The sequence below is a fragment of the Talpa occidentalis genome, unplaced genomic scaffold, assembly GCF_014898055.3.
Source record: "Talpa occidentalis isolate TD23 unplaced genomic scaffold, MPIMG_talOcc4v2.1 talOcc4.13, whole genome shotgun sequence".
Lineage (NCBI taxonomy): Eukaryota > Metazoa > Chordata > Mammalia > Eulipotyphla > Talpidae > Talpa > Talpa occidentalis.
Genome location: NW_023601322.1, coordinates 90,423,238 through 90,441,860, shown reverse-complemented (window position 1 = coordinate 90,441,860; position 18,623 = coordinate 90,423,238). Strand labels below are relative to the sequence as shown.

Here is an 18,623-nt window from a genome sequence, read left to right as displayed (position 1 = left end):
ATTCAGTAATATACCTTTTCAGAACTCCACTTAGGTAGGAGTTTGAAGGAACTGAAGCTTTACTTTAAGCTGGCAGGTCCTAGGAATATGAGAAAATAACTTTTATGAAGAGGCTAGAACAAAATTGACCTCCTTAGTCCCCTGACTTGTTTATGTCTAGATCACCTCCCAGGTCATCAGTCCCACATTTAAAGACCTCTAGAGAATTCTTCATCTCTATGAAGAAATTTCTTTCCATGTTGACCTGCTTTCACTGCTAGGAAAATTGTAATTGAAGATGCCTAAGAGCTGGACCATGTCCCTAAGAGACAAGTTAGTAGAAGCACCTCTTTCCTAACACCTGCCTGTGTCTCATGTCCAATGGTAAATCAGCTTTCAGCTTTCTCTTCTCCAACTCCAAATAATCCCGATTTTCATTATAAGCTATCATTCTTCATTTGTGCATGTATATTTTAGGCTTACTTTAGGATTCATGCATAGTTTTCTAAGACTGTTCTCCTTTGAGGAAGCAAAGCAGTTAAAAACCCTCAAACTTCCACTGACCTGAATACAAACCATTTACTCACATATTACAAGCTACTTGTTCAGAAAAATTGATTCATTCATAAATATTGATTAACCCTGCCTTGTCAAACATGGCTTGATGTGAATATGGGGAGGATCTGTTTGTCTGAGTTCCTTGCCATATATAATAAAACATTTATTATGTTAAATAATCATAACTCTCAGGGGAGAAAGAAAGCAGGGACGAGAGCTAGAGACTGCTGACAGAGAAAGAGGGAGAGAGAGAGAGAATAATCAAATAGTGATCATGTGATATTTAAGTAAGGAAGTGAAATAGGATGATACAGATATCTGGAGTATTGTGTTCCAAGCAGAAGAGTCAGGAGATATAAAAATCCTGAGGCAAGAGTGTGCCTGGTGTGTGCAAATAATAGCAAAGAGACCTGTGCCGCTGAGTTGAGTGATGGGGAGAGAGCAGGAGATGAGGAAGGGCAGGGCCTGCAGATTTTGAAGGGCCTGGTAGGTCAATTAAAGAACTGGTTTTCCTTTTCTGAGCTGAGAAGCCATAATGGATTTTAAACAGAGTAGTTAGTCACATGATCTGATTAGGTTTTGACAGTACGATTTTGGCTGCTGTATTGAGGATAGACTAAGATTCTAAAGTGAGCCTAGGAGCAAGTTTGGAACTAGGTAAGCTAATTAGGAGACTCTAGCAATAATCCAGGCAAGAGAATGATGGGTTAGCCCAGGATGGTAAGTTTCCACCACTAGTAAGAAATGATTAGAATCTAGGGCCTCCCAGGTGGCACAGCGGGTTGAGCATAGCGCTGTAAAGCTGTCCACAGCCTCTGCATCGTGGGTTCGATTCCCGGCCAGCCAGGGAGATACCCACATGGCACGGCAGACCTCTCCTGTCTTGCCTGCTGCTCCACAGCAGTGTTTTTCAGTTTATCAGCCTGTTCTGCTCTGTCTCTGGTGAATCCTCTCACCCTCCCACGCCTCTGGCCTATACACCAGTTCTTCTATAAAAATAAACGAATCTTAAGAAAAAAAAAAAGAAATGGTCAGAATCTAGCTGTGCTTCACCATAAGTGCTGACAGATCAGGTGTTGGCTACAGGAGATGGGGAGGTATCAAAAATAATTCTCAATATTTTCACCGGAGCAAATCAGAAACTGTAGAATACCTACTGTTTTCTTCTAATCACCCTCTCTTTTATGGAACTCTCCTCTTTAGAAAATTGATTCAGTCATTAAGAAGCACAACAAATGCCATTTATCTCTGGTGACTTTTGGAATCTGCTTATGTTGAAGTATATTTTTGTGGTGAATGTTTACTGGTTGTGCATTTAACAGAGAAAAGGGTTGAAATATTTGTCAGTTGGATATCCTTTCTCTGCTCTGCATATGTAAGCAGAATATCAGCCGAGAGAATTTTTTAGCTTTCAAGGTTGTGGTATCAACTAGTTTGTACTTCAAAATATATATCACATTAAACTTCTTTGGTTTCTGGAACTATTTGTGTTGCTTTCAAATTCACTTCTTTGTCCTAAATAAATCTCAGATGGCATTTTTTTTTATGTCAAGTGTTTCCTGCTAGTTAAATTGGTTGCCAGAAAGTTTAATAAGAAAACTAACGAAATGGCTTCATTAACAAGTTGTGTGGATAAATGAACATTGAATTGACATGAAAAGGTGGTTAAGGTTAAGTTGAGCTGTTCAGCTGATCCGATGCAGGGCCCTCTGTGTGTGTGTGTGACCTTTGTGGAGAGGGAGAGCATAGAAGTGTGGTGTGTTCTCCATACTAACCCCTGCTTGTTCTGTGACAAGTGGTAAGATGCCAGTATCAGTTTATGCAAATTTGACCAAAATGTAAATGACTATTTCCAAAGTGTCTGAGATCTCATTCCATTTAGTTTGCTTGGATTCCAACCTTTTCTGGAAAAGATGTGTTTTCAAAACAGTTTCATTTCAATTATAATCTAATATTTGATGGAAAACGCTCATAGGACCCTGCCTGGGTTTAACTCCCCCCGCCCGCCCCGCCGTCACTCCAGCCCTTACTGGTTTTCCATGCTTTGGGAAAACATCCTTTGTAAGTCTCTCTGTCCTCATGTGGAAAATGGGGATAATCACAGTGCCGACTTCATTGGGTCAGTTTGAGGATTATGCGCAATCCTCTACGTAAAGCGATTAGCCATGCCACATGACTCACGGTAATAGCGATCTATTAGTCTTTGCTGTTGTTTAAAGGCAGTTGTAAGAAAATCCCTCCATCATATTTAGCACTTTGGTAGGAATGTAAGTCACCAAGTGATCCATGATTCAGTGGGAAACTTTATGGCATTTATTGCATGTGTTGTTTTGAAAGGGCTCAAGATTGGCTAGTGATCTCATGGGCTGGAGACTTCAGGGACTCAATGCTCTGAACACAAACACAGAATGATGTTCTGTATCACTATTAACTATGACAGCTGCCAGATGATATGTCCCCGTTGGCCATTTTGAATGCCGCCTTCATGGATTATTTGTGTTTATGTCCATCCATCTACTTAAGATCAAGATAATTTATTTGCATTCACCTTAGCTAATAAAATGGAAGGATACAGAAAATTCGAGAGAATGATCATCATAGATGTTATTATTTCTTAGTTTGCAAAAGATAGGGTAGCAACAGAATGGAGAAAGCATTCAAAGAAGGTGGGTGTAATTGGTAACAGGTAAGGGGATGGCCGCACGGATGTGAAAGTGTGTGTATTGTGTTCTATGCTAACGGGGGCACTGAGGGAAGGTTTGTCTCAATGTAAGGAAGACATTCTTAATGACCAGAGGCTAAGGATCAACCAAGATTTCCTCTCCCCTGGAGTGAGGTGTAAGGTTTCACCTCTTAAGACTTGGAAGTTATTAGAGACATTACTGGAAATTAATTAGTAAAGAAAAAATATTTATACTATTTTTAGCCTATATTACATTTTAAAAAGAAAAAATGAAAGTCTTCTGTTCTGAAGAGGATAACGTTACCTAACAAGATATTAAAGTAGTTGTTTCCTCTAAGGCCTTCGGATGTAAGGGATACTTACACTGATGTGAGATTCCAGGTCAAAATAGAGACTGCACAGAGAAACTAATAGGAAGCTACTTGCTCAGTTCTTGAGCCCCTCAGTAAGATCCAGGATATCAAAATAGGGTCCAAGGCAAAGCAAGAGGAAGTCGTGGGGAGGAATTATGGAGCACCAAAGATCACAGTGTGTGTGTTTGGAATAAAGAGGCAAGGCCTGTCCCGACACCTCCTGCCTTGTTCATAGTGGTTTCTTCGCAGACTTGGTGCAAGATGCATGAGGATGGATGGAGATGAGAGTAGACTGGAGTCTGACTCCGTCCCAGTCAATGTGGAGGAAGGAAATGGGCTTACACACTGTTTTGGAAAAGAACCAAGATGTTTGCTGTTTTACTCATACAGGCAAATGATACACGTTCCCCAGGGCCCAGAATCTGCCAGGAGCAAGGGAGAACTACATGGTGGTGTCTTGGGGCCTCAGAGGGTACAGATGGAGCTCAGCACTACAAGCTGTAGCTAGACAACTTCCTAGGGGATGCACAGTGAGGCACAAGTTACCCTCTGGAATAGAAATCAAGTGGCATAAATGGAGGGTTGCAGGCAAGGTGGCCCAGGGATGGGAATCTTTAAAGGTTCCATGAAAATTTCCTTTCTGTGGCCTGTCTTACTCCAGAGTGAAGCCCCAGGGTATAATGTTATCAAACCAAGTAAAAATTTCCTTCTGCTATTTTTTTTTATCTTCATCATCCTTGCTTTCTAACCTCAGGAAAGTGGAAGTCACAGCAACTTGGGGGAGGAGGAGGAAGGAAAGAATGAAGAAGCCAAGCGCAACCCCTTCCCTGCAGGGAGGAGAAGGTTCTGAAACTAGGCCCATTTAGGAAAGGAAAGCAGATTTCACTTTAAATTGAGACTGAGGTTCATTATTACAGGGGTTGGAATATTTTAATTTGAACTAAATTGTTTGGGGTAACTTAAGGTGACCACAGAGCTATTCCTGAAAGGATGAACAAATTGTTACAGGACCTGCTTACATTTTATCGAGGGGCAGAGGGGCAGTGGAAAAACTTTCATAAAAAAATTATAAAGAGAAGTAGGAGATAAAAAGAAAGGAGCAATTTGATGATAAGGCCTACACACACTGGTTACAATTAAGTGCTCACATGTCAAAAATTCAAGTTCTTTTGATAATTCCACCCATGGTGGGGACTACCGCCCAGGATCTAACCCACATTACTCCAAGGTCCTATCATTAGATATTCATACTGTAAAAGAGAAGAAGCATCTCTGTTGTTTTCAGGTCCCTTTGGTCATTTCTGGCTCAGGGTATATATCACATGGCTTCAGTGAGCCAGCCACACAGAGAACATCGTGAGCCTTGAGAGAAAGTTGGACAGAAAGAAATAGCTCCCAAGGGCAAGATGTGAAATTGCTTCGGGGAAATATGATGTTAAAATTAGGGGTTTGGATACAGACAGAGACGAGAGGCCTGCAGAATTTTTGGCACAAACAGAAACAACAATATACCTAAAGAATTATTTTCTTATATTACTGTGTCTCAAACCTAAGATAATTTTTTATTTTTATCTCCTATTGTTAGCACTTAATGGGATATGTTTGACATTCTGAGGACAATGTGGAGGAGCAATAGTCGTTTTGTCCTTGGAGGTCATTGTGTTCTTCCTTTACAACCAGTACTGCTGCTGTATTTGGCATATTTGGATTCTTTGTGAGATTTTTACAAATGCCAATGCTATTTTTAAATTCTCTTGAGAAAATCTTGACTTACTCTTTCAATATTCAAGTTTTACTGCCTCCCTTTACATTCTACTAATTAATTTTATACCTGCGTTGAAAAAAAATCCCTGAAAAAATATGTATCTCTTTCATCCAATATTTTGGGTGTCCTGTCACCAAGGGGCATATATTCACATTTTACTTAATGCTTCCAAATATATTGATAATTATTTCTTTCATTTGTCACCTGTGTGTATATTCAAAAGCCTTTTCTCAATTTCTGTTGTCTTAGGTTTCTTTATCCCTTTAAATCTTTATTGTTTTATTCTCATCCCTTCATGTCTGTATTATTTTATTATTTTATTTTTTAAAAGATTTATTTATTTATGCATACAAGAGCTGGGGTACAGGCCAGAGATGCAGGGGGTGAGAGGAGTCACCAGAGACAGAGTGGGGAACAGAACAGGCTGATGGAATGAAATACACTACTGAAGGTAGCAGCAGGTGAGACAGGAGAGGTCTGCTGCGCCATGTGGGTTGCTCCCTGGCTGGCTGGGGATCGAACTTGTGCTGCAGAGGCTGTGGATAGCTTCATAGTGCGGTGCTTAACCCCTTGCGCCACCAGGGAGGCCCTCTGTATTATTTTAAAAATTTGACTGAAGCAGCCCCTTGAGGCGCTATATCTGTTGGAAGACCCAATAAGGTTCATGTTAGGGGATCTGAAAACTGTCCTGAAGACTCTCTAGACCAGTGTTGTTCTTTCTCTTCCATAGAGAAGGATGAAAGGGAGATGTCAGTGCTTACTACGGAGACAGAGCTAAATTTCTCTTTGTCGTATTGAGTGATAATACTTCTCACAGCTTAGAAAATTTCCTATCGGTCATGTCAAGTCAGGCAAAAAAATCTTTTCTTGATTGAGCCTGTGTTAAACTAACTTGAAAATGCAGAGTCGACAATGGTATTGGACTGTATGGTCCTTGAGGGAATGTACTTTACCTGAATCATCTTTGTATCTTTAGCTCATAGTGTTTGGAAATATTAGGCGCTCAGTAAAATTTCTGTTAAATGAGTGAATGAAACCAACACATAAATGATGTGAAATAGGACAAGGTTCTTAAATGGTGACCGAAAGTCAGGCTTTTCACTGCTTCCTGACTATGCAGTGAAGAGGATTTATTACTAGATCTCGATGAAAAGAAGGATGTTAATGAAAGCATGTTTTTGCTTGAATTCAAACATTATTACTAAAGTTTTAATGATTAAAAAGAGTGAAACGAGCCATAATGTGAACCCTCCTCCCTCCCCGCTCCATATGCCAACAATGAACTGCCTGCCTGCTTTCTGTCCCTGATGGAAAAAACAAAACACTTGAATCGGGGATATTTTGTCCAAATCTAGGGTTGCTGTTCATTTTAATCATAAAATTTGATTAACAAAGAAAAGAGCTATTAAAACTGTTTATGAAATTTGAGCTTGGTTTTAAGCATGGCTATGCTTTTTGTTCAAGGAGCACAGTGTTATAATACCTTCAAAGGTGACTCATTTCCCTTGGTGAATCTTTGCTACTTTTTGCTAGGAGTTTGTCCAAGAGTTTCGTGTGGATGGAAAGGTGTAAATAATATAGATAACCAGTCTTTAGGGTTCTAAGAGATAACAGAAGATGTAAAAGAATAAAGTACAGAACTTTTTACTTACTGTTCTTGTGCATATTAGACCAAACATCCACAGAGAAATATTACAGGAACATAAAAAGAAACAAGAAATAAGATGTACATGGAAGAAAGTAATTCACAAATAAAACAAATGACAGGAATATTTTTCTCCGAGATATGGGCCATAGACCACACTTAGGAAATGCAGACCCGCGTGATCATTCCCAGTGTGTGAAAACATTTTGAGAGAGGAAAAGCCATCTGCTCCATCAGACCAATAATTAAATACATCTAAGTAACTCTTGTTTGTTTTTGCTAGACTCAGGGAACCAAAACAAGATAACAGATTAAAAGTCCTTGGGAAAAGTAAAGCACCCAGTAGCTATAATCTATTTTGGGGTTGTCCATATGTTTTATTTGTTTTATACCAGGAAGGAAGACTATAATGAGGGTGGGCTGCGGGCGTAGATGTATGTGCAGGGCAGGTAGAAGTCAGGGTGACTCCTGGTTATGTCTAAGAGAGATGGTAGCAATTGGAGCTATGTGATGAGACAAGGAGAGCAGGCCAAAGTGAGAGCCAAGTCCCAGGCAGCGCTAATGTAACACCAGGCAGAAGCAGCCTGTCTTACCTTTAGGATTAAATAGGCCTTGTGGAGAGGTTGATGTCTGCAGTGCTTGATAGTAGTGCCACCAATGCTTTGCATCAATAATCATTCAGCACAAATCAAATGAATGAGATATATTAACATTTTGGTTGTTTCTAGGAGAGTGGGCGCTCCCTTTCTCTTCCTGGAAGACCAGTCCCACCAACCTTCTCTACCACGTCTCCTTGGATATTCCAGCCTGCTTGCAACTACTCAAGCCAACAAACAGATGGGCTCGAGAAAGCAAACAAGAGACTAACTCCTTGGGAAGCAGCAGCAAAGTCTCCACTTGGTCTAGTGGATGATGCCTTTAAACACAGAAGCATCCAGGAATCTATTGTGGCAAATGTGGTTTCAGCAGCTCGGAGGAAGGTGCTTCTAGGGCCCCCCGAGGATTGGAATGAGAGACTTCCCTATGTTCCCGAAGCCCAGAAGGCCAGTGTGGGTTCATTTGGAAGGCGAGAGTATAATGTTGCCTCCTTTCCTGATAATAGTATGCACACCAACTTCCAATACGGTTCACAGTTTCCATATGCATATTATAGGCAGCCTTCCAGAAATGATTCTGAAATAATGTCCCTAGAGACCAGGTCTGACTACTGTGTCCCAGTAGCCAGTTGCAACTATAACCCACACCCAAGGGGATGGAGACGCCAAACATGAAAGTTAGAAGAAATGATTGTGTGCCATGTGTAGTGATAATTTTTTAAAATATTTCTTTGCAGGAATTTTGACCTTTCCAGTAGATTTAGATTCACTCTTGATCACTCTTGATCAGAGGTCACATTTGATCCTGGATATGTGTGTGTTTGTGTGTGTGTGTGTATGTGCACATGTGAGTTTGAATCACTGCCTTTTCTGCTGATACATAGAAAATGTCCCTGGAGAAAATCATCCATTTTTGGCATTGATGTTCTTGCATTTATGTGTAATTCATAATTTGAACTCCATTTATGAAAGGTACTTACTAGGGAAATAAACACTGCTCAATTAAAACATTAAGGTTTTTCTTCTATATGTCTTAAAGAATCAATGAATTATGGCATGCTAATTGTCATTGGCAGTAACAGCAAGGGATAGATCATTGGCGACATGTCCAATGGGAATATGCCAGTTGTGTAAAAAGGATTTTCTTGGTGTTATCTTAAGTATTTTCTAAAACATCTTAAAAGACCTAATAAAATTTAGATTTGTCTTTTAAAATTGAATGTAGGTGTTCTCATAAAGAAATCAATATCTGCGAGTAAGATAATTATACATTTCAGAAGGACTTTTGGGGTTAAGGATGTAATGTGGGGGAAATAGAAAGATTTAGGTATAGGGTTTATTTCTAATCTTTTTAAAGCCAGCAGCCTGAGACAGGAATAGATGCTAGGTTCCAGTGTCTTCATCTGTCAAATGAAAAGATCAGATTATCTAATCTCTTATATCCTTAACAGCTCTGATATTCTGAGATCCTCTTAGTAATAAATGACCTTTGATGCATTATTCATTTTTGTGTCTCATCTTATAAAGATGATAATTAAGCTTAGGAGGTGGAAGAGGTCATTGGTGTCACTACTTGTATTATTAAAGGTCCCAAAGAAATTGCTGGCCAGCAGGTTTTGGGCTATGTGTTATGTGGAGTGAGAGTTGATGTAAAGAAAACACTATCCATGGATTTAAGGATGTGGTAGATGGATGTGTCTGTTATCATGCAACTGTAGGTCATGACCATTTGTTCAGTTATAAAAAACATGTCCCAGAAGCCTATGCAACAAGTGTGGTTTCCTTAGAAAGCCATCATTAGGATCATCAAAGGAAGTTAAACAGCTGTTTGGTCAATTCCATGACCCAAGCCTTGTTAGCATGACTGTGAGCTAGTCAAACACCTGCTCCTTACTGCTATCCCCACAAAGTACTATTGAATGAAATTCAAAGTATTTTTCATCATAAGAATGTATTGAGAATATTTTAAAATAAAAAGCATCTTGAGTATTCAAATTTTCTTAGGTTTTTAAATGTTATTATCTTGACTTGTTTTACTTTTTTAACTGTTGAGTTTATCATTTATGATGATCTCTTTTACAGAATAAAACTTAAAAAAAAATTCCAGGGTACAATTGATGTCTTATCTTGGAAGTAAAGGAATAAAAAGTTGAAGAAATCACAGTAAGTTCTATTAGTAATAGAATTCCCCAGTTACTGATCTGTTTATTATGAAGAAGAGAGAAATATATGCTAAAGTTACATTGCTGAATCATCTTAAATTGACATAAGGTTCATTCTCTCAAATTATAAAATATAATTATCGACCCCTAGGAGTTTCTATAGAATCTTAAAAAAAATACTGATTGCTATAGTAATTATCAGGAAATTCTAGGAATTCCCCACAAAAAATACTTCTTTATTTCAAACTCTCTTATAGTGCTCATATAAATTATATTATTTACTAAAATTTTCATATAAATTATATTTTTCACTAAAATTTTCACTAGACTCAAAGAGGAGACATTTTAAACTTAGATATTATTATAGTAAAATAGTCATCTTTCCCTTTACGTGTACTGAATCAAAGTTATCATTTGTTGAGCTATCTGAATTTATTCTAGAAATTTAAAAAAGGTACTACATGGCAGGAAAGCTGTACATTTGTCACTCGAGGAAATGAATATATTTTACTAGAAATCAAAATCTCAAAAAGTCATACTTAGCAGATATTTTTGAAGAGCAAAAGTGCCATTGTCAGATCATTGCAAAATGTCATGTGGGCATTTCTCTCCCATTCACTTGAAAGGCATAACTTTGATTTCTTCCATTCAAGGTGATGTTGGAGAGAGGGTGCTTGCCACACTGAAATCTGACCCCTATGGGTGAGAATACTTAGATTACCCTGAAATAAATTGAGTTTGTCTTTTATTCCAAATAGCAGCCTTTTTAGGGAAGTGTTGTTGCTTTGTAAATAGATACCATACTTGTTTGAAGACTTTTTCCTACTAGTAGTAGCATTCACATAGGTAGAAAGTGTTCCTGTTTTACCATGGATTAAAAAGTGTTCTCTAAAAGAACAGTATGTCAGTGATAGGAACACTGTCACTTCCCTCCATCTGAGTTTAAGTACCATATCATTGTGTGTGAGTGACATAACCACTATTAAGATGATTGAAATTTTATGTAGTATTTTGAGTTTTATAAATGCACAATACTAACCATTTATTGCTGAATATGTCTCATGTTTTGGCACCTTCACTCAGATTGGAAAGGGCCACCCCATTACAACTCAGACTTACCTATGTGCTAATGAATTGAAACATTGGGTAAAAATTTATTCCAAATATGCTCAGTTATTTTAAGTAGAGAAGAATAGTAGAGATGTTTGTTTTTTAAGAGAAAGTAGATTTTCACATTTGACTTCTATTCAAAGTAGAAATAGCTATACTTCCACACTTTTCTATTAAAAAATGACTATGTTCTTCTGCTAATTAGGATGACATTTCCACTGTTTATCTCAAAAGATTGTATTTGAAAATGCATACTAAAAATCAAAATTGTGTTAGTAATAAAAAGTAACTTGAAAATCATTGTAAAGAGCCTTTTCATTTTTCCTTATGAAAGTTTTGAATTTACCCCAAAGAATATTTAATCTTACCTACAACATATTTTTAACTTTAATTTCTATGATATCTTTTTTACAGCAAAAGATGTTTATACTGATTGCCAACATTTTAACTGTAACATTTAAAAAGTTGAAAAGAAATGTGTGAAATATGAAAATATGATGAATTTCACATGTAAATTAACAAGTTTGGGATCTAAACATTTTAATATTATTCTAAATTAATTCTTCCTCTTGTTGTATATTGAAAACACCAGCACAAGCAAATTCAATGGTAACATGACTTGACAGGTTGGTTGAATTTGTAGAACCTTTGGCCTCTCTAATCTACCATGTTTGTCATTCCAGTACATCCAATTACAGATCTTCCTTGATTTACGATGGGAATGTTATGTTATGCCCTGATAAACCAGTGGTAAGTTGAAGCTACAGTAAGTTGAAATGCATTTAATACACCTCACTCACTGGACATCATAGCTTAGCCTGGCCAACCTTAAACATGCTCAGAGTACTTACATTAGCCTACATGAGGTAAAATTATCATCCACAATGTCTATTTTATAATGAAGTAGATGCTGTACCAAAAGTGAACAGCAGCTGTGGCGTTTGGGTGGTTTGCTCTCATGATTGCTCAGTCGGCTAAGAGCTACCTGGGCTGCCACTGCCCGGCATCAGAAGAGAGAATGGGGGCTGCATAGTGTTTGTTTGGGAAAGCATTAGAATGCAAAATCAAAGTATGGTTTTTACTAAATGTGTATGGCTTTCTGCATCATAATAAAGCCCAAAAATCTTAAGTCAAACTCTTGTTGAGGACTAATTTTGTCCTCTTTAGACAGACCTCTGTTAAGCTGAAGACTTCCTTATAACAAAGCTAATTTAAGTAAACATTTTTTAAAAAATGACTGGCTCTTTATACATAGTTTTGTTTTTCTTGTAGAGATTTATTTATACAAGAACCGGGGTACAGGCCAGATGGTTGGGAGGGTGAGAGGATTCACCAGAGACAGAGCGGGGAACAGAGCAGGCAGACTGACTGAAATACACTGCTAAGGGGAGCAGCAGGTGAGACAGGAGAGGTCTGCCGCGCCATGTGGGTATCTCCCCTGCCGGCAGGGTTGGAACCTGTGCTGCAGAGGCTGTGGACAGCCTCATAGTGTGGCACTCAACTGCCCGTGCCACTAGGGGAGGTCCTCTTTATTCCTAGTGTTAAACATAACACCAAAACTATGATTGCCTTCATCAGTAGCTCTGATTAAGCAGCGCAGTTTTTGCCACTACTTTTTTGTAAATTCTAAATAAAATGTCTGGTTTTGATTTTCCAATAAATAAAATTATTTAAAGAGCCAGCACTTGAAAATGTACTTCAAAAACAAGCACTGCTTTAAAGATTAAAATGATTTCAGAGACTTACTGTCTTAGATGCTAATGCCAGAGAAAACTTTCCTTTTCTAGGAGAAATTTCTAGCATTTAGTAAACTCTAAATTACAACAACTAAGAGGTAGATAGTGTCATCTCTCCTGGAGCCAACAGCCTGAAGCAAGGAGAGTTCAGTTCCCTGGTGGCTAACAATAAATACAACATTGGAGAAGCTTCCAAGCTAGCCAGTGCTGCCCTGGCTTACAAAATAACACAAACAATTATTGCCAGGTATTCCCTTCTCTGCAGTTTTAGAAAATGACAAAAAGTATAATTTCTCAAATTTACTGCAACAGTATTTTTTATAAAGTGGCATTTCATTATTTACAGCCTCCTACAATGTGACAATTTTTATTTCTAGAGAGAGACTGGCAGTCCCCCTTATAGAAATCAAAATTTAAAAAATCAGTGTTAAATAAAAGGCACCTAAAGAGGAAATGCTTCAAAGGTGTTTTGCTCTGCTAAGGTATTTCTCTATAAAGTTGTAGAGAAGAGGGGGCCTCTCTGGTGGCGCGACATGTTAAACAACGCACTATAAAGCAATCCACAGCCTCTGCAGCATGAGTTCGATCTCCAGCTGGCCAGGGAGCAACCCACATGGCACAGCAGACCTCTCCTGACTCACCCTCTGCTCCCCTCAGCAGTGTATTTCAGTCAGTCTGTCTGTTCTGTTCCCCACTCTGTCTCTGGTGAATCCTCTCACCCCCTGCATCTCTGGCCTGTACCCCAGCTCTTGTATGGAAAAATAAATAAATCTTTAAAAAAAATTTTTAAAAAGAAGTTGTAGTGAAGAATGTTTGTACCTTTCTGTCGCCTTTCTTCATAAATAGTCTTCCATTTTCACATTCCTGCTAAAGGAAAAAGCTTCAGCTACCTTTTCAGGATTTTCAGATTTATATTTCTTACTTTAGGATCTGGAAAGACTGTATCAACATTTCTATGATTGGAATAAGTGGCCTAAATTACCTGATAAACTGCAGCGGGGTATATGCAGACAAAGACACAGTCTGCCCAAGTTTCCCTTACAGCACCTAGTCTCGTTTCTATGAACACTTGGTGGTGGAGCTAGATCTCTTAAATAGCCTTTCTCCAGCATCAGCTTTTCTGGAAAAAATTGATTCATCAGACACTTGAGCTATGCTTATTCTGCAAGGAGATTTCAACACATACAGTGCATATGTTGGAAAGTAAACTGCCATCTTTAAAATAGGGTAGGTGGGCCTCCCTGGTGGCGCAGGCTGTGAGCACCGTGCTGTGAAGCTGCCCGCAGCCTCTGCAGCGCTGGTTTGATCCTGGCCGGCCAGCGAGGGTCCCACATGGTGCGGCAGACCTCTCCTGTCTTGCCCACTGCTCCCCTCAGCAGTGCATTTCGTCAGTCTGCCTGTTCTGTTCCCCACTCTGTCTCTGGTGAATCCTCTCACCCTCCCGCGCATCTGGCCTGTACCCTGGTTCTTGTATAAATAAATCTTAAAAAAAAAAAAGATATAAAATAAAATAGGGGAGGTACCCTTTAACTGTCCCTGCTCTCACTGGGTCAGTGGGACCATTCGTGAAGCAGCATAGAACCTGTGACTTGAGTCTGTGGAAGGTGAGCAGCCCCTGGGCTGACCCCTGACCTGTCAGGACTACCCTCATTTCTAGAGGCTGGCTGGGTAGTTTTTCCTGTTGATCTACATGTCATTCATACCACAACCTCTGTGAGTCCAGAGCACAGGACAGAGAAGAACATTTTTTAAAGAAACAGAGAAAGGGGGAGTGTTTTTCCACCATGCCTTGGTATTGATGAGGCCCCGGGGTGCTAAAGGACCCCAAAGTTGTTGACGTCTATGCAGGAAAGAATTCATGTGGGAGTCAGTATAGGTGAGTTGGAAAGGAAGCATTATTGCAGGTGAGTACACACTCCAGAGTGAGTGTGGGCAGGTTCAGAAGAGAATCTTGCCTTGTGTCTTAGGCTGCTGTTATGAATGCTTGCTTAGTTTGAAGGGACAGAGGCTCACAGACAGCTCCTGAGTAGGTTTTGACCACTTTTGCTTAACAAAAGGGGCAGGAATTTACAGGTAGGAGTAATAAGATTTGGTCAAGTTGTAACAAAACCGCCGGACCCTAACCTCCTGTTGGTTATATAAGATAGAAGTTTTACAACTATGGCCCATGAAGGCAGTGGTATTTTTGGCACAAATATTTCCATAAAACATGTATATTGCATTTACTTTTTAAAAAGTCTCCTGTCAGGCATAAACTACCCAATTTACTATTTTCCCCAGGATACTATCATTTGAAGTTACCAAATGTTAATTTGATAATGATTCTTAGATTAGAATCAGATATAATCTGCAGGTATAATCTGATTCTAAGAAAATTGAGGCTTTTGTGAAGATTTCAATTTAAATTTCAGCAGATAATGCTCACCCTGATTTTTTAATTTCTCTACAAAGTGAAACAAATTTTATCTGCATGAATGGTTAACAGAATAGTATTTCTGTCCCAGTCCTAAACTTTTCCATCTGGCACAGAAAATACACCTAAAACTGGATTTAAATACAGCAATCTCAATTCTCTCCCTGCGTGGAAAGCCAAAAACAATGGACCCACTATAATCTATGGGAATGGGCTCCTGCACATTTAAGAGTGAAGATCTAGGAGGAGAAAGGAATGCCACAATCAGGAGACACTTTGTAATTCCTCTAGAATGTACTATTATTTTTTTAGAGTTAATATTGGTTTATAACACTATATATGATTTAGAGGTAAAGGTTCATACCTCCTCAGGTGTATGTCACTAGACCACACCCACCATCAAGGCACCCGTAATCCTTCACCACAGTCTTTTGGACCCCCTCCCCTTTGTCCACACCCCCACATTTCCCTCTTGTAGCCTCAATTCTATGGCCAGATTTCAAGGATTTATTCTGGTTTAGTTTTGTCTGTTCCTTTGCTTTATTTCTTTATATTCCACATATAAGTGAAGTCTGGTATTTGTCTTTTTCCTTCTGACTTATATCATTTAGCATCATCCCCTTCAGTTCCATCCATGTGGTGACAAATGGCAAATTTTCATTTTTTATAGCTAAATACTATTGCATTATGTATATATACTGTATTTTCTTTATCCACTTGTCTGTAGTTGGGTATTCAGGCTTTTCCCGTAACTTGGCTCTTGTAAATAGTGCTATAATGAATACAGGAGTGCAAATATCCCTTTGCATTAATGTTTTTGCATTATTCATGTTGATATCTAGAATTGGGATTGCTGGGTAATATGGTGGAACAACTTGTTAATATATTAAGAAACCTCCATACTGTTTTCCACAATAACTGGACCAGTCTACATTTCCACCAACTGTGTATGAGGGTTCCTTTTTCTCCACAGCCTCACCGGCACTTATTATTCCTAGGCTTTTTGAAATGGGCCATAGCACATACCACTTTTGACTAGGGTACTTAAAGCCCTTCTGTTGACAGCTGCAGGAGCCACTGTCAGGAGATCGATTCATTTATCCGGCAGTAGCCATCTATCCTTTACCTGAGTGACCCACACAACAATGTTCAGTGCCACAGATGTATTCATGAGTAAAATAAGAGTACACTTATAAGTGAAATATAAGGAAACAAACTGATAATTCTAAGAGAAGGTATGATAGGATTATACACAGAATAATATTATGAGAAAAGAATAAATAAATAATTCCAACCTGAAGGGTGGGCTGATTGGTATGTCTGAGGAAGAGTCCTCCAAAAGTCTTTCTAGAAAAATTGGTGGCAGAGTTGAGTCTGAAAGCTTGAGTCGGAGTAGTTGGTAGAGGTGAGTGCAGCCAAGGAAGGTCATTATAGCTGGAGGGAACAGCACAAACTCCAGCCAGGTGTGTGTTGTTACTGGACTGTAAGGTGAGAACCAGAACGCAATGAATTTTATCCTACTGGGAAGGGTAAACTTTTTCTGTAAAATGTATCTTAAAATAGTAAATAGTTAAGGCTTAAAATCCACCTGGTTTCACCTCAACTCTGCAAAAAGGGCCATGGCTAATGTGAAAATGAGCATGGCTTCATAAAACTTTATTTATGAACATTATTATGATTGTAGTTTTACATAATTTTCACAAATCATGAAATATTCTTTAGATTTTTTTATTGAGGTTGCCAGAAGGGACGGTGACGAGTAGGGAACAAAGGAAGGAGGGGACCCAACACACTGTGGTGGTTTACTGGGACTTTGGGCATGGGTGTGGTGTGGTTACACACATTTGTAGAGATGTGAACCTGTACCTAGAAAATCAAACCAATATACCTCCATAAACATATTTATCTTTTTAAAGTGAGAAAAGGGTTTGCTTTATCCCCATGGGACAACATAAAAATGAATTGGTATAATAATTATGGAATAGGCATAGGAAAAACAATTCTTCAACTACTTGATATTAAAAATGTCCAACTTTTGTCGTCCTTAATATGCTTCCTTTTGTGAAGTATTGCTTCATTCCTTTGTTCATTTCCTCTTTGGGTATACAACATACAAGGTATTTGGCACCATAAAGATGTAACTAAAAAATGTTTTTTCAGCCATTCTAAAAAGTAAAAGCCTTTTGTCAGTCACTGTCCAAACAAGGCATGAAGCCAAATGGGCCCACTAGCAGAGTTGCCCATCCCGGCTGGGGGTCAACAATGGGGTGTCATTCTAGCATTTTAAACAAGGAACTGGCAAGATCTAGTCCTCTTGGTAGGAAGATCTTTCTGGCAGCACTGGGGCAGGCAGATTTGAGAGTGTAGGACGAGAGGCAAGAAGGACGTGCAGAGCTGTCTAATCCTCCCATGTGAAAAGCAGGCACGGCCTCCTTCCTTGAAAAGTTTGCAATAAATCAGTCAACACCAAGATACTCCAACAGAGGCCGTTCCCTCCTTCATGATCGCCCCTTTCTCTGCCCCACTGTGCCTCATCTCCTCCTCCCACCCTCCCCTCCTGGTCATGTCACCACCCCATCCCCAGCATACACCCTGGCTGCCAGCTGGCCGCCTCTTTAAAGTTCTTTCCACAGAACAGCCACAGGGAATTGTGCCGCAAGCATCCCCACTTCCCTCATTTCTGGGAAAACAGTAATGACTGAGTGAGCACTAAGATGACCCGAACTTCCTCCAAGACATCAATACTGGTCACCGAAGTGGTTACAGTCTTGGCAACATTTAGTTTTTAGTTGACAGGAGTAAGTGTTCTGTTTTCTCTTTTTTGTTGATTTGTGCTTGGCAGATGAAGTCACACTGCCTTGGAAAACTGAAATGACTAGCTTCCTTTCCTCAAAGTATCGTGAGATTTTATCTTGTGTTAAATAATATGGTTTTTCAAAGCCTTTAAAGTTAAACATCCCACAAAAATGTTTAGGTGCCAAAAGCTATTTTTAAAAGATGAAGAACTAAAATAGGAATATCTTTGGTAGGTTTTCAAAACTCAAAGACTCTTAAGTAGAAGGAGACCTGGAGACCATATAATGAAATGCAAGAGGGATTTAAAAAGCCAACAAAAGTAAGTACCAGATTCTCATTCCCTTCAATATTATACAGATTTTTTTTTACCCTAACATTCACTAGAATTAAGCTAGCAACATCATCCTCCCTTAGATACAACGCAGTTTCAAAATTAATCTTGCTGAACTATTGATTCCACTTTAAGCTCTGAAGCGCTTGTGTGTATATAGACCTGAGCCAGAGTTACGTCTTTCCAGACACACTGCATGTTAACATCCGCCTCCCTTCCTGTTTTATAGACAGAGGTGATGTCATTGGCAATTGACAGGAGAGTTTTCTGTGGCACTCTGTCATTATCTCCATTCTGAAATCCTCCCTAAATGGAGAAACATAAAATGGAGGAGAACATAGTAAAGGAAGATGTAGTATAATATGTGTTTCTAAAAGAGTGAAGCAGGAAAAGCCAGCCTTGACAACAATAGTAACTTGTTCTAATTGAAGCAGCTCTGTCATCTGGAAATTGCCAGTCTGTTCTACCCACACAAATAGATCAACTCAAGAAGGTT

General features: G+C 39.0%; 1 protein-coding gene across 11 annotated transcripts in view; it reads left to right on the top strand.

Annotated features, from left to right (window-relative positions):
- The window catches only part of SYNPO2 (synaptopodin 2), a 187,417-nt gene that overhangs the window by 137,574 nt on the left and 31,220 nt on the right, over nt 1–18,623 (top strand). For 5 of the 11 annotated variants that reach the window (XR_008551521.1, XR_008551523.1, XR_008551524.1 and 2 more), the window contains exons 5-8: nt 7,712–7,963; nt 9,662–9,742; nt 11,535–11,601; nt 18,030–18,115. Coding sequence is in view for 3 of the 11 variants with exons in the window: in XM_054694528.1 (XP_054550503.1) it covers nt 7,712–8,254 (543 nt within the window). In the remaining 8 variants the exon portion in view is untranslated. The other 6 variants (XM_054694528.1, XM_054694527.1, XR_008551526.1 and 3 more) reach the window with 5 other exon arrangements.